Source organism: Oncorhynchus mykiss, chromosome 4 (genome assembly GCF_057628025.1).
Source record: "Oncorhynchus mykiss isolate SJ-2025 chromosome 4, ASM5762802v1, whole genome shotgun sequence".
Classification (NCBI taxonomy): domain Eukaryota; kingdom Metazoa; phylum Chordata; class Actinopteri; order Salmoniformes; family Salmonidae; genus Oncorhynchus; species Oncorhynchus mykiss.
In genome coordinates this window covers 13,779,909-13,796,051 of record NC_143025.1, presented here as the reverse complement: position 1 = coordinate 13,796,051, position 16,143 = coordinate 13,779,909, and the positions used below count along the sequence as shown (strand labels likewise).

The 16,143-nt window shown below is 43.5% G+C and overlaps 1 protein-coding gene across 15 annotated transcripts; it reads left to right on the top strand.

The window, feature by feature from the left end:
• The first annotated feature begins 887 nt into the window (after positions 1-887).
• On the top strand, positions 888-15,105 carry LOC110521324 (bromodomain-containing protein 1). Of its 15 annotated transcripts, XM_090231172.1 has the most exons (13): positions 888-984; positions 4,414-5,780; positions 5,867-6,035; positions 6,530-6,661; positions 7,724-7,852; positions 7,992-8,304; positions 8,471-8,740; positions 8,895-9,392; positions 9,478-9,604; positions 9,817-9,947; positions 12,692-12,786; positions 13,123-13,271; positions 13,433-15,105. In XM_090231172.1, exons 1-13 carry the CDS (start codon positions 958-960, stop codon positions 13,614-13,616), a joined length of 3,591 nt encoding a protein of 1,196 aa, XP_090087298.1. In that variant the 5' UTR covers positions 888-957; the 3' UTR covers positions 13,617-15,105. The 15 variants fall into 15 exon arrangements, with proteins under 15 accessions (XP_090087298.1, XP_090087291.1, XP_090087285.1 ...); XM_090231159.1 differs by lacking the exon at positions 12,692-12,786 and having other exon boundaries at positions 889-984; positions 5,867-6,023; XM_090231158.1 differs by lacking the exon at positions 12,692-12,786 and having other exon boundaries at positions 889-984.
• Positions 15,106-16,143: the final 1,038 nt, after the last annotated feature.

Genomic DNA, 16,143 nt, shown 5'->3' with positions numbered 1-16,143 from the left:
GGTTTATGACTCTGTGGCTGTGGTAACTAGTGACGAGTCCACCCCCCCCCCCCACCACCACAACTGGGACTTTCTCAATGACCATTTTCGAGAGCAAATCAGGTGATTTGTGGATCAGTCAGTCGCTTGAACTGTCGAACAGCAATGTCGATCAGACCATTTTCTTCACCCTCACAACTTCATGATTTTCGCTTAAATTAAGACCAAAAAGTACAGTTTGATTTTCCTAATTTGTTATAGACCATTTTGACTTTGTGGCTGTTGTAACTAGTGGAAACCATGGTGTTGCCAATGCTCTCACAGATAACATGTTGCATCCTCTTAACTATCGCTATGAGCGGCTCAACTGGTGGCGCACCATTGACACCATCTTCATTTTGAAGTAGTCAATTTTCTTCTACTAATTCTTTGAGTTGGTAAACAAACTGAAAGGGTGGATTCTGCCACCTGGAGTGTGTTGTTTGAACAAGTCTAAAGCAAAGGGATGGTAGGTAACCTAGTGGTTAGAGATGAAAGGTTGTTGGATCGAATCCCTGAGCTGACAAGGTAAACATCTGTTGTTCTGTCCCTGAACAAGGCAGTTAACCCACTGTTCTCTGGTAGGCTGTCATTGTAAATAAGAATTTATTCTTAACTGACTTGTCTAGTTTAAAAAAAAGATTGGTGACATACTGCCACCTGCAATTATGGAATGTTTGCTCATAATTATAACTAATTGGCTGATGACTTGGATGGAATTGTGATCCTGCTGAGGGGAGGACGGTGCATAATAATGTCTGGAATGGTGCAAATTGAATGGCATCCATGTGTTTGATTCCACTCATTTACCACAAGCCTGTCCTTCCCAATTAAGGTGCCACCAACCTCCTATAATGTGATACTTCCACAATACAGGAAGTCCCACCCAGTTGACTACTTCAAATTGTCCTCAATGACATTGCCCATAGTTAAGAGAATATGAAGTGGAAAATGGAACTCCATAAGGTTAGTCCTATCTTATTCACATTGATGATATCTTTGGGAATATTGGACAGGGTATAGGGGCAGCGTTATATGCAGATGATGGTGCCATTTGGAAAAGGGGAAGGAATACACCATATGTAATAGAGAAAATGGAAGCAGTAGAGGAATGCTAAATCTTGCCATATGTTGTTTGCTAACAAAAAGATTAAGGAAGATGTCAGTGTTCTATTATATGGAGAACGAATGGAAAGGGTAACATCATTGAAGTATTTGGGGCAATCTGGAGACATATTACATGTATTGAGACGAAATGTAAGTATTGAATCTCATGAGGACAATAGTTGGTGGTGATTGGGGGTGCAGATAGGCAATTTTTACTGAATATTTATCGTACTTTGATGAGATCGTCCGTAGATTATGGGTGCTTTGTATATGGTTCTGCGGCTTTTACATCGCTGTTGCGCCTTGATAGGATGCAAGTGAGGCCACTCAGGATGTGCATTTAAAATTGCACCAGTTGAGGCTTTACAAATAGATACTGGGGAAATGCCACTATCCCGTAAGGATAGACTCTTACGGATAATACCATAATACCAAAATGACACCCAAATCTAACTGCCTGTACCTCAGGACCTGAAGCAAGGATATGCATATTAGATACTGGGGAAATGCCACTATGGACTCTGTGGCAATAGGAAATGTGCCACAATGGTTTTATACAAGACCACATGTTGATCTTAGCATGACAGAAGAAAATAAACAATGGTGTGAAGAAGATAATGTAGAAACAATAGTGTATCAATATATTAGTAATCAGTTTTATTATTGTCTTGCAGTGTATAAAGTAGGTTCAAAGAGTTTGATGATAATCTATGCAATAGACTAATGATTTATCTGTATATTCAACAGAAATGGTTGCGATAATTGTTGGATTGCAATGGACAGAGGAGGTGCAACCAAGAAGACTAGTAATATGTTGGGACTCTGCATCAGTTTAGTGTAGTTTAAGATCTGGAAATTCAGAACGTGAGGATTTATGGTTAGAAAGAATGATGATGCTGTTTGGATTACAAAGAAATGGAATTGAAATTCTGTTCTGTTGGATTCTGGCTCATACAGGTGTTTATGGAAATGATATCGTAGATATAATAGCAAAAAGAGCAGTGAAAAATGATATTGTGCATATACAGGTGCAGTTGGGTAGAAGGGGAAATGAAAACATTGATCCTGAAAAAACGTGTTAGATTGCTGGCAGAGACAATGGGATGAAAGTAGTAAGGGCAGACATTTTTATAGTTCAAGGAAATCTGTATGGGAGATAGTGTCATATAATGAGAAGAAAAGGTAGGATGAAAAGGGAATTCGGGATTTAATTCATCTTTGAAATTGGTACTGGAATGTGTAATGGATGTATGGTAGAGGAAACGGTTGAACATGTATTATTTTGTGAAATGTACGAAATAGAAATTGAGAGGTTGTTTGATATGGTCAGAGAGGTTGGAAAGGAATGTGGTGGGGGTGATGGGAAGTATTTGTGGTGGGGGTGATGGGAGTAGTGAGGCTTGAGGGGAATTATTTTATATTATTAGAAATTAAGGGTTAGTTAGGAGAAAATAGTGGTATAGATAGATCGTGACCGGCCTCACAATCCAGTATGTGGCGCCGTATGCACCTTTCAGTTGGTTGCGATTCGCCAATAAAACTTAAAGTAGAAGGCTAACACTAGATTTTGGGCACTAGCGTGCTCTATCCATCTCTATGGAGTCGCTGCACATTGCACAACCGCATTGTTGTTGGGAAAAAGAAACCAGGGGCAGCTTGCTAGTTACTGATTATTACCCTGTTGGAAAAGGACATTAGCTAGTATTTGGTGGCTTTTCCGAAATATTTATGTTTGAAATAGAATCGAATTTGGAATTTAGACACTCGTCGTGGATACCTCTTGGTATCTTTCAAATTTATAATTCAAAACTGCTCGAGCGGTGCCCGTTGGATGAGAGGATTGTGTGTGGATTTACTGCTGCTGCTCTGCGCAGGCTACTTCGGCGCCATTGCTTGCAAGCGCTGCTGTTTTCAAAAGCAGAATTACTGAAAATACAAAGGTAGGTATAGCCAAATTTCCTATCCACACACACACGTGCTTTTTAGACCGACCTAAAATCATTTATATAAATGAATTATACATGCTAGTGGGGAAAATTAGAACTTTAACGAATGGACTCGGATTCTTGTTTAGTCCGACGCCATATTTCCCTCTTGGCGTATTGTGAACGAACTGTCTTAGCTAGCTAACTCTTTCTAGTAAGTGAGACTGCTGGCGCTGTGCTTTTACGGGATCTCCCTCTCCTGGCTTCATATACATATTATATTTATGCCTTGCTCAACGTTCAACAAATTGAAGCTAACGTTAGTTTGCTCAGTAGTTACCGCGTTAGCTCGGAATCTAGCTAATTTGCTAGCCACAAACTGGCTTTACGCTAAGTTAGCCTAGCGAACGTTAACTAGTTCTAGCCAGCTAGCCTAATAGCTACAACATCACCTACCATTACTTTAAAGTAGCTATCTAATTGTGACTTGTTTGAAGCAGTTAGCTAGCTAATGCTAACTAGCACAACTTAGCATTGCCAAGTTAGTAAGTTAGCTAACATTAGCTAGCTATATGTTGTTTTTTGACAGTTGTCTAACGTTACCCAGGCTAGCTAAATGGTTGCCTAATTAATCAGACTGTGATACAAGTTATTGGTATAGTCTGAAAAAATATCAGAAACTTTACACTTTTTCTTACAAGCCAGAAGAATGCTGACTACAATTTATATTTGATATTACTCTACCGGTTGTTTGTGTGATTGGTCATTCAGCTGGTCGAAATTTGAGGGAAAGTATTATTTACCCGACTTTTAATAGCGCAGGTATTACCATTGACATTTCTGGCACATTCGTAAAACCATGTACCATGTAAACACCTGCTAGACTTGGGTTAGTATAAATGCATCACTTGCATGTACTTCCGTCTTGTGCACGTGCCGTAGGTCATGAGCAAACATCATTATTTCCGCACACAGAGACCCACATGTTGTAGTCTGCTTAATAATACTTCCCTGTGGATATTTCATCGAATGTCGACCAGCTGAATGAGCAACCCCACGGACAATAAATCGTCAGAGTAAGTTAAAATATAATGTGATTAAACATGCGTGACAGACAAGGAACGTTTAGTTTGTTCTACATTCATGTAAATGTACACAGTTATGCTGTACACAATGGAAAGCATCGCCACATTCGGGACTAGGCATTGTCTTGTTAACTAAGAGCCTTATTTTATGTCAGAATACTAGACATAACTGAAACCAAGAAATGGAAATTGTGGCTGGCTAATGATTTATTACAATCTTGGTTGGTATTGCCCCAAGTGAAATTTCAATTAAATAGTTTTTTTTGCTGGCTCTTTAGGTCTTCAAGATGAAGAAAAAAGTACGGCATCATAATCGCATGTCCACGCCCCAGAGGCCCCCCTCTCCCATCAAACCCTCACCGAACAAGGAGACCATGACCTACGCCCAGGCCCAGCGCATGGTGGACCTGGAGATAGATGGCCGCGTGCACAGGATCAGCATATATGACAAGTTGGATGTCATCACCGACGATGACCCCACGGCCCAAGAGATCATGGAGTGCAACAGCAACAAGGAGAACAACGAGAAGCCCCAGCTAGTCCTGGTGCGCTCGGTGAGACTCAAAGACAACCAGCAGAAGAGGAGCACAGCCCTCACCACCACACATGGCACTGACCCTCAAGTAAGCGCCCTTTTGGAACCCAAGTTCCGCACTGTGGAGTACAACCTTCCCGCAGTGTCTCGGAGGCCCTCCATCTATTATATGTATTGTGAGAAGACGGCCGAAGAGCTGGATGAGGAGGTGGAATACGACATGGATGAGGAGGATTACGCCTGGCTGGATCTGCTCAACGACAAGAGGAAAAGTGAGGGTGTCAGCCAGGTGTCCCAGAACCTCTTTGAGTTTCTTATGGACCGCTTTGAGAAGGAGTCCTTCTTTGACAGCCAGGGCCGGAGTGACCCCCAGTCCCTCATCGACGAGGACGCTGTCTGCTGCATCTGCATGGACGGAGACGGCCAGGACAGCAATGTTATTCTCTTCTGTGACTCCTGCAACATGGCCGTGCACCAGGAGTGCTACGGTGTTCCCTACATCCCAGAGGGCCAGTGGTTGTGTCGCCACTGCCTCCAGTGCCCCTCACGGCCCGCTGAGTGTGTCTTCTGCCCCAACAAGGGCGGCGCCCTGAAGAAGACGGACGATGACCGCTGGGGCCACGTGGTGTGTGCCCTGTGGGTACCAGAGGTGGGCTTCTCTGACACGGTCTTCATCGAGCCCATCGACGGTGTCAGCAATATACCGCCCGCCCGCTGGAAACTCACCTGCTACCTCTGCAAGGAGAAGGGTGCCGGGGCCTGCATCCAGTGCCACAAGGTTAACTGTTACACAGCCTTTCATGTCAGCTGTGCCCAAAAGGCCGGCCTCTACATGAAAATGGAGCCTGTCAAGGAATTCACAGAGACCGGATCGCCCACTTTTTCTGTGAAGAAGACAGCCTTCTGCTGCGCTCACACTCCTAAAGGGTGCACCCGGAGACCCCTTGCCATCTACGAGGAAGACCACGCTAACAACGGTGTCTGTCACAAGAGGGGTGACAAAAGAGGTAGGAGGAGGTTAAAAGGGTGGCTGAAGAAGAGTAAGATAGTGGTGGTGGTGCCTGAGGAAGAGGCTCCTGCTGCACCTGGGCCTAGTATAACCCCCAGCAGGTAGGCATATTATTTTTACTTAATTTGTCTACCAACCAAATGTTTCTAAATATTTTCCTAACCAATGCTAACATATGCCCCCCCAGTTTTGACACAATCCTCAATCAAGTGTCTGTCCAGAAGAAGAAGGTGTTTGTGGAGCGGGTCCTGAGCTACTGGATGCTGAAGAGACAGTCAAGGAAGGGTGTTCCGCTGATCAGGCGGCTTCAGGCTAACACCCAGGTCCCCAAACCAGAGCAGCTGGTCAGTCCAGTGGTCAGTCTAATTGTTCATGGCATCCAAATCCTCGAGATAGAGAATCGTGTCTGCTTTAAAAATTACTTTTCTTGTGTTTTAAAACCTTTCTCCGACACTCGGAAATCAAAATAAAGCAGGCTAATAGCTCATTTGATAAATATGGAGCAGTTTCCTGTGTTTGCACCATCTTCTCAAAAGTTTTGGGATTATAATGTTGGTTTTTTTGGGTCCAAAGAGGAAACAAAACACAACAAATAAAATGCATAATATACATGACACTACATGATATTACACATGTAAATTGAGATCGGCCATTCATTTCAATATAGACTATAAAAAAGAGAAGAAATGTAATTAAAATTAGCCTAGTTTATTTTAGTCAGAGCCATATTCAAAATGGCTCTCCACCAGTGTCCATTGAAGGTAGCGCCATGTAATTTTCTGCCTCCCTTTACCTGAGATGTATGTCTTGTGAATACATTAAAATGCCTTTTTGGACTCTGATGTTACAGGACAGCAGGGTGGAGGATAATCAAGCGATGAAGGAGCAGCTAAAGGAATGGCACCGCCTACGCCAAGACCTGGAGAGAGCTCGCCTACTGCTAGAACTGATCAGGAAGAGGGAGAAGCTAAAGAGAGCGGAGGTACAGAGAATTGATTTTCTTATTTTCCGCGGTAGTGAAATTAGAACGTTTGTTACAGCATATCAATGGATAGTTGTGAGCCCTCCTATAAATAAAATGTGGTCTCCTTTTGAAATAATCTGTAACCATGTTTGTATGTAAAGTTTTTATGCGAGTCAAGTCCTACTGAGTACCAACAAATAAAAATCATGACAGCTGTAATGGAAACAGGACGTTTCGGTACAATTTTAGAAATTCCGACAGATCGTTTGTTTGTTCGACATGGTAGGATCTTTTTGTGTCTTTAAAATTAATTATGAGAAATGGTGATGGAAATGCCTTTTTATGCACAAATGTTGATATAAAAACTACCATATCGAAGTAAACTTGGAGTCACAAGATGATATGGTGTGTGTGTGTGTGGTCCCCCCACTACAACTCCGGAAAGCATGCGGTTTATTAGGCTACAGATGAAATAACTGATGAAATTCATAGGGTGGTGAAAGTGCATAGTGGTCTTGATGCTCCTTTCCAAAAGTATTGAGGGTCTAATTCTGGTGACATGATGCTTGACTGCTGTTTGACAAATAAAACATTCTCGCTCATATCCATACTAATATCATTATGTATGCATTCTTTATGCATAGCCTACCTGCACAGCCTTCCTGCACTGTATTGGCGAGCTCTTGGCTAGAGCGCATGTTCCAAGACCAGAGAAGGCACATTTGCTATATAACGCAACAGTTTTTGTGACAAAACCATTGCTAGAGTTAAATGCGATGGAAACACAAACTTTAAGATTTTTATTTGGTACATGAAAACTTTGTGAAAAGGTTAATTTTGTGTGCACTACATCACGCGCTGATTGTTATCCTCAACTAGTCTGTTTGGTGAAAACACACCACTGGTGGGAAAATGCGCATATTTTCTTCATGCATATTTTAGAATATTTGCATGAAAGTCTGTCGTCAATTGAATGGGAACCTAGCTTGTTGTTGAAACGGCTTTAGGATTGGTTGTTGGAATCCTTAGTAAATATTAGTATACTGCTACAGCTTTGTGTTTTGTCCTGTCCCCATTCAGATGAAGCTCCAACAGTCCGTTCTAGAGGTACAGCTCACACCTTTAAATATTCTACTTCGAGCCATATTGGACCAGCTTCAGGAGAAGGACCCAGCCAAAATCTTTGCCCAGCCTGTCAGCGTTAAAGAGGTAAGGTCCCGCACACCCCACAATAGAATGTTACTTCCACAGATAGGAACCATATGGTACCATTTGTTTTCAAACTCATTCTTTGGGTACCCTTTCTATCAGCATCGTGTTTTGTTTTCCATCTCCCCATCCCTCTCAGGTGCCTGACTACTTGGACCACATCAAGAAGCCAATGGACTTCTCCACCATGAGGAAGCGCATTGATGCCCACGGCTACAAGAGCCTGGTGGAGTTTGAGGCTGACTTCGATCAGATCATATTCAACTGCATAAAGTACAACGCCAAGGACACATTCTTCTACAAGGCCGGTCTGCGTCTGCAAGACCGAGGTGGGGCCATCCTCAGGAAGACTTGTCGGGAGGCTGAGCGAATCGGCTTTGACTTTGCCAGCGGGATGCACCTTCCTGAGCAGCCAAAGGTGGAGGCCCCTTCCCCTTTCTCCTGGGACGATGGTAAGAACATGTTCTACATATGTTTACTTCTATATTAATCGGTCCACAGCCAAATCAACTAAATACCTGTTGCTGAATCTAACTATTGATTTATGGTACTATAGTATTTTGGAATGGGGCCACAACTGAGCTCAGCCAATCAAGTTGTTGTTTGTGTGTCTTGCAGTGGACCAGATACTAAACCCAGCCAACCGGCAGCACATGTCTTTAGAAGGGCAACTGAAAGAGCTGCTGGAGAAGCTGGACCTGAGCAGTGCCATGAAGTCCAGTCCGTCTCGCAGCAAGCGACTGAAGCTGCTTAAAAAGACCATCACAGATGTTCGCAGCGAGATATACCTAAAGACGCAACACCCCACTGCCGCCCCCTCCGAACCGAAACCAGCAGAGACTGAGGAGAAACCACTGCCCCCCACTCGACACAGCACACAGGAAGAGGGTACGTACCAGCAGGTCTAAAAGCAAAGAATTTGTTCAATAATGCTTTCTCCTTGCTTTGATGTCTTATTTGATGAACTGTAGGCTATTAGCTTGCCTGTTCTACATGTCAGGATTTTTTCATTTCCTTCTGTGATTCTGTCTTGGTTGTATAGAAGGGGAGTCTTTGCTCCCACCGAAACTAGAGCCGTTGAACTCGTCGCCGCCACTTGTGAACTCAGACAGTCATTCAGAACCTCCCATGCTCAAGCCCATCAAATCCAATGAGGACAAGAGCCAGAAGACTTTCAAGTGCAACGGTGTCAAGACCACTACCTCAGTACCCCGGGATACCCTCAACGGGCACATCTCTAACCCGCTGGTCTCTGACAGTCACCTTAGTGTTGGGGCCACCTCCACGCTCGCAGAGCCCTCTAGCACGGGCAACAGGCGGACCAATGTGCTCTTTCGCAAGTCCAAGAATGCCAGCCCGCAGAAGCCCCCAAGGACAGCTGAGCATCAGCTCGGCTCCCCGCTGCTGGGCACCAAAACCTTCCTCTCTGTGGTTATTCCTCGCCTGGAGACTCTCCTCCTACCCAGGAAGAGGACCCACAGTGCCTGTGGAGGCTGTGACCAGGATGAGGAGGAATCCCCCATCAAGCGTCTTGACACAGGTAAAGCCCAGTGTTAAATTATTTTTTGATTATTTACATTTTTTTGGCATGCAAAATCTAATGGAGATTTTTTTCTTGTCTCCAGGACTAGCTAATGGATTTGTTGTTGAGCCGGAGCTTGAAACCAGCCCCATTAGGCCGATGGAGCCTCGCAGGCGCTGTACCTCCGAGTCCAGCATCTCCCCTAGCGGCAGCGTGCTGTGTAGCACCAGGTATGACTGTCACCTCAGCACATTAGCAATATTTCAACCTCTCTGCCTGCAGCACTCTACTGTGTAGTACCAGGTACAGGATAGGCAGTGGGCCTGCATCACAGTGCCATGTTAGCATTTATATCCAGTGTCTGCTCTAAGAGCCGTCTGTGGTCAAAGGCAGGATGTTGCACTCCACTTTTGGCACATTAGTTTCCCTTTGTTTCCTGCAGCACGGTCAGCGTGCCAAAAAGTGGGAAAGGAAGGCCATCCATGGCACGTAGGAGCACAGTGGACGACAAAAACGCACTCGTCACCTGTATCGGAAATGGGGACTTCACCAAAGCCGCTAAGATTGCAGCAGGTGAGACACTGGTTCTTAGCACAAACACACTTTCAGGAGATTAAAGCCAGGATGGGACTTACATTATGAATGATACATGTATCCATTTTTGTGGTAGTGGTTTATCATTTCTTTCTGGAATAGCTAACATAGTCATTTGCCATTGCCCTGTCACAAAAGTATATTCGTATTAGTTTATTTTTTTAAACTTTATTCTGAGTAATTTGGAATTCTACAATTTTCCCAAAACGAATTGGCCAGTAAACCTCAAGGAATCCTGTGCATGTATTGGCTTCCAATGGACTGCAAGTCTCAGCTTAGGCAAGTAGAGGGTAGCCTGAAATCCAGACTAGTTTTGTGCTAACATTCCACTCCATGTACTCTGTGTCCATATACTAAACATTTGTTTAGCATGACAAGGAGTGGCAATAATTGGAATATTAACACAGACTGGTACCCAGGTTAAGAAGGGATTTTTTGTCTCGACTGGTTAGCAAGTTCTAAGATTGGTACAACATACAGTACCAGTCAAGGGTTTGGACACACTTACTCATTCCAGGGTTTCTTTTCTTTTGACTATGTTCAACATTGTAGAATAATAGTGAAGACCTCAACTATGAAATAACACATGGAATCATGTAGTAACCAAGAAAGTAATATTTGAGATTCTTCGAAGTAGGCACCCTTTGCCAGCTTTGCACACTTGGCATTTTCTCGACCTGCTTCACCTGGTATGCTTTTCCAACAGTCTTAAAGGAGTTCCCACATATGCTGAGCACTTGTTGGATTCTTTTCCTTCACTCTGCAGGCCAACTCATCCCAAACCATCTCAATTGGGTTGAGGTTGGGTGATTGTGGAGATCGGGTCATCTGATGCAGCACTCCACCACTCTCCTTCTTGGTAAAATAGACCTTAGACAGCCTGGAGGTGTGTTGTCATTGTCCTGTTGAATAACAAATAATAGTCCCACTAAGGCCAAACCAGATGGGATGGCGTATCGCTGCAGAATGCTGTGGTGGCCATGCTGGTTAAGTGTGCCTTGAATTCAAAATAAATCACGCTGTCACCAACAAAGCACCATCACACCACCTCCATGCTTCATAGTGGGAACCACACATGCAGAGATCATCCGTTCACCTACTCTGCGTCTCAAAGACACGGCGGTTGGAACAAAAAATCTCACATTTGGACTCATCAGACCAAAGGACAGATTTCCACCAGTCTAATGCCCATTGCTCATGTTTCTTGTCCCAAGCAAGTCTCTTCTTATTGGTGTCCTTTAATAGAATTTCGGACTCCCGAGTGGCACAGCGGTCTAAGGCACTGCATCTAGTGCTAGAGGCGTCACTACAGACCCTGGTTCGATTCCAGGCTGTATCACAACCGGCCGTGATTGGGAGTCCCTTAGGGCGATGCACAATTGGCCCAGCGTCGTCCGGGTTTGGCTGGGGTAGGCCGTCGTTGTAAATAATCATTTGTTCTTAACTGACTTGCCTAGTTAAATAAAATAAAAAGTGGCTTCTTTGCAGCAATTCAACCATGGCCTGATTCAGTCTTCTCTGAACAGTTGATGTTGCAATGTGTCTGTTACTTGAACTCTGAAGCATTTATTTGGGCTGCAATTTCTGAGGCTGGTAACTCTAATGAACTTATCCTCTGCAGCAGGTAACTCTGGGTCTTCCTTTCCTGTGGCGGTCCTCATGAGAGCCAGTTTCATCATAGCGCTTGATGGTTTTTGCAACTGCACTTGAAGAAACTTTCAAAGTTTTTGAAATTTTCCGGATTGACTGACCTTCATGTCTTAAAGTAATGATGGACTGTCATTTATCTTTGTGCTGTTCTTGCCATAATATGGACTTGGTATTTTACCAAATAGGGCTATCTTCTGTATACCAACCCTACCTTATCACAACACAATTGATTTGCTCAAACGCATTAAGAAGGAAAGAAATTCCACATATAAACTTTTAACAAGGAACACCTGTTAACTAAAATGCTTTCTAGGTGACTACCTCATGAAGCTGGTTGAGAGAATGCCAAAAGTGTGCAAAGCTGTCAAGGCAAAGGGTGACTACTTTGAAGAATCTCAAATATAAAATATATTTTGATTTGTTGAACACTTTATTTTGGTTACTACATGATTCCATATGTATTATTTCATAGTTTTGTTGTCTTCACTATTATTCTACAATGTATAAAATTGTAAAAATAAAGAAACCCTGGCATGAGTTGGTGTGTCCAAACTTTTGACTGGTACTGTACATATTTTGATTTAGACAGGAGTTTGTGTTCTTGGCAAGACTGCGTCTGAGCATGGAACATGAGCTCGTTTGACAGCAGACAGCTGAGGCTCTTCGCACACTGGGGCCATGGTTGGGATTTTTTTTTTAATGTCCCAGTGGCCTGAGCTGACATGCCCTAAGGCAGCAATGGTCTCCCTGTCCAGACTAATCAATCCCACTTCCTATACATAATTCAGAAGTTTTCGGTTGTCTTCTCCTTGGTCTCAAACTGCAGAATGGTTACCCTCTACATTGACCTTGTGTTGTTTCATAATTCATACGATTCACTGTATTTCAATGTTTTGATGCCCTGTAATATTTCACTGTGTGTGAACGTACATTCTTGTTTTTGTTTGCTACTGTTGTCTTTCCCTATCAGTGTGAGCATGGCTTTTGGAGTGGTATTCTCGTCTGTTTGCAGTGGAACCCCCCCCCCCCCCCCCTCCCCCATAACTTGCTTGTCGTTATTCCTGCTTCTGTAGAAGTTGTCAGCGGAAATATTTGGATGTCCTCTAGTGCTGAACCCCTTAAACTAGTTTGGGCAAAATGTAGTGGATATCCCTCCTACCCTGCGTTGGTGAGTGAGAGCCTGTGTCCCAGAGACTGGCCATCTATATGTCTAATTTCCCATCCATTCGTCTCATCGTAAGTGGTGTAGCTCGTGTTTGTGCTCACCCATGCAGCAAGCTGCTCAGCTGCAATGTGTTGTGGATGGTATGAGTGTGTTAGGAGTCGCTATGGGGTAATACAGATAGCTTAGAGCTTTCCGGGTGTTTGGTAGTTTGTTAGTGTGATTGTCAGTTCCGGTCCACCAATCTGAACCACTGCTGCACCACCAGGATTCACTGCGTCCTCTTGTTTTCAGACCACTAGAGTCAATCACTTTTCTCCCCCTCCCCCCCCCCAAATGCAGATCATAGACCCGAAGCTGCCGAGGGCGTGGCGTCACCACCACGGGGTCTCCCTGCCCCCTCTGGACGTCCTCAGAGTCGGAGAGCTGATGCAGTACAAGTCCGAAGAGAAACTCTTCCTCGTCCACTTCTTCGACAACAAACACAGCTGGTGAGATGATGCTCCCTCCCCTTCAATGGTTCGCCACTTGTATGATCTTCTAACGTGGCCAACAGTTAACTTGAACCTGGACATTTATTCTTGAGGACCAGTAGTAGTCAGAGGTAATATGATGTAGCATAATGCTAACGCTACGTCACTTTATTTGATAGGCAATGGCTTCCTAGATCCAAGATGGTTGCCTTTGGTATCAATAAGACCGTGGACAAGCTCAAACTGAAGGAGGGCCGCTCCTCTGGCATCCGTAAAGCTGTGCAGACCGCCTTCCAGCGCGCCATGAGCCACTGGAGCCAGGTCGGGGACAGGCCTAGCAGCGAGCCCTGCGATGTGGACTGAATCTGGTCATGCAACCTCCTCACCTCTAGAGGGAGTCCTTAACTCTATTTACTTGATTTTCCACAGCAGCCCTGGAATTCCTCACACCCATCATTGTTTACTGTCTCCTCTGTATTGAAGGAGCAGCCCAACGGTCTCTTGTTGCAGGTTTTCATTACACCTTGTCTGGTTATATTAACTGAGCTGATCATGGGTAAATGGTATGACTCCACGCTGCGTATGCTCTATTTTAATCTATTCCATTCAAAATACTGTAGCTTGCAGTATATTCAAATGAATCTATGAGCTATGCAACTAAACTCAAGTAATTGGATTGGCGGCTGCAAAAACCTTCATACGGCGTCTAAGGACTGACTTGTGAAAATCACTGGTCTAATGTGATGAATGTGCCGGAGTTGAGTCTGTCTTGTAATGTGCTGCAAGACTGCTGCAACCTTCACTGCCATCATGATTCTCACCCTCACTCCAATCTACTCTCTACAGCAACCCTGGATTTAACCCTGAAAATACCTTTCACAAGGCCTGACACTAATTTATTCTGTTTTCATGTATTATTGGTACTGCGTGTTCACTTTCTTGCTATTTATACTGCAGGGGTGATTCATGGCAGCACTATGGTGCATATTAAATATCTGCTGGTGCTACAACCTGTGCAAGTCTAGGCTACAACAGACTCAACCAGGGGGGGAAAAATATATACTGTATTGATTGAAAGTTTTTTTTATTTTAGCTACTTTTTTACAGTTTCTTAAGTTATCGAAGTTTATGGAAAGCTTCTCTTGGCATTAATGTGTTTTTAAAAACAAGAATGTTTTTACCGGACTTGGTGTTTTTGTTTTTAGTTTTTTTTTGTACATATTTATAAATCTTTATACTTGTATGCATCAGATGCTTTCAGTGTTTAAAAAGCTGAAAGTGCATCATTCACACACAACCAAAAATCAGCTGCCCAGATTTTCATACATTTAAACATTTATTTTTTGTTGCCTTTTGTGGTGTGTGTGTGTGTGTGTGTGTGTTTGAGATCGGGGAATAACAACCTGCAAACCTTTTGTCTTCATACACAATGGTTTTGACTGTGGTACAGGGACCATGACCATGGGTGAATGTGCCTGTAGTAATTTATTGTAAAGGAGAAATGTATATGCATTACTTTATATAGAAAGAATCGTAAGAGATACTAATGGCTCACTAGGAGCCAGCTGTAGAGGTCCTTTTTGCATTTTTTATTTTTTTACCAGAGGCACTAATATTAAAGGTGGGAATAGAATCCATGGCATTTTATTCAGTTGGGAGGATCTGGGGAGCAGTGGGTAGAATTATTTTTTTCTGTAGCCCAAAATACAGTTTCTTATGGATGTTCTATAAATAGACTTTACTAGTCTTATTCTCTGGGAAAACTACATTATAGCCAATGGAGTAGATGCTGGCAAAGTCCAGTATTTTTTATAAAACACTGAAAATAAAAAAAATGTTCTTGAATCACTGATTTTCTGTGTTGTATGGATTTTGTGTTTGATGAAATGAAACTGAGACAATTACATAGACTACCACAAGGTGGCGCTATGGCATGGCAAAAGTCTACTGCCTGAGATACTTTAATTACGTTTACCAAGGGGCCTCATGTCTACTGCCACCATCTAATACATGATAGTACAACCATGATCTAGATTAGAAGTTTCTGTCCAATGCTATCAAATAGCCTAAATGCACATTTTCTTGATAATTGCCTTACAAAACCATAAGTGATATAATAAACTTTGACATTGACCTTGTATGTTTATTTTAATGGCTGAACATAGCAAAAATAATGATTTTCTCCAGGACTGTATGTCAGGGAAGCACATAGTCCATGCAGAAACAGTGGGCTTCTCACCGCCTACATCTCCCTCAATCGGATGCTAATTGTTTGGGGAGGAAGGCTGCAGCGGCATGAGCCGGAGAAAGTAAACTAACCGTGAAGATCAATCTCCCAGCATCAGCCTCATCAGAGAACTTTTGACTGAGCTAATTATCTGCTAGTTCGGCAGCAGTCCCTCTCGTGTGTGTGTGTGTGTGGGGCAGACGGCTGTGAAATTACGTGAGAGAATCCCAGCAGGTGAGTCTGAGAAGGCGTTATTTCTGCATGCCACCTTGTCGCTTGGGGAAGGAAGGCGATGCCTGCAGTGCAGAGGGAGAGTGCTAGGCCTGCAATGTCAGGCAGCAAACGCTGTAACAGTATGTTGATCATTAGCCTATCACTATGGTAAGGGAAATGTTCTCCCAAGGCCCACATCGATCGACTGATGCAGTCGCACCACATTGTATCTGATGAAATTCAGTGACACTGCAGGTCATGGGTGGGACAGGCAGGTCATGACCCCTGAGTCATGTGCAACAAGCCTAATAAACACTTATGGCACATCTCCACAAGACTTGGTCAAAGATGTCAAACAGTTCTTCAGAGAACCACCAAAAATATGTCTCAAAAAGACACGCTGCAAAAGTGACATATGAAACAGATATGTGAAGGTTGGATAGTTGTGTA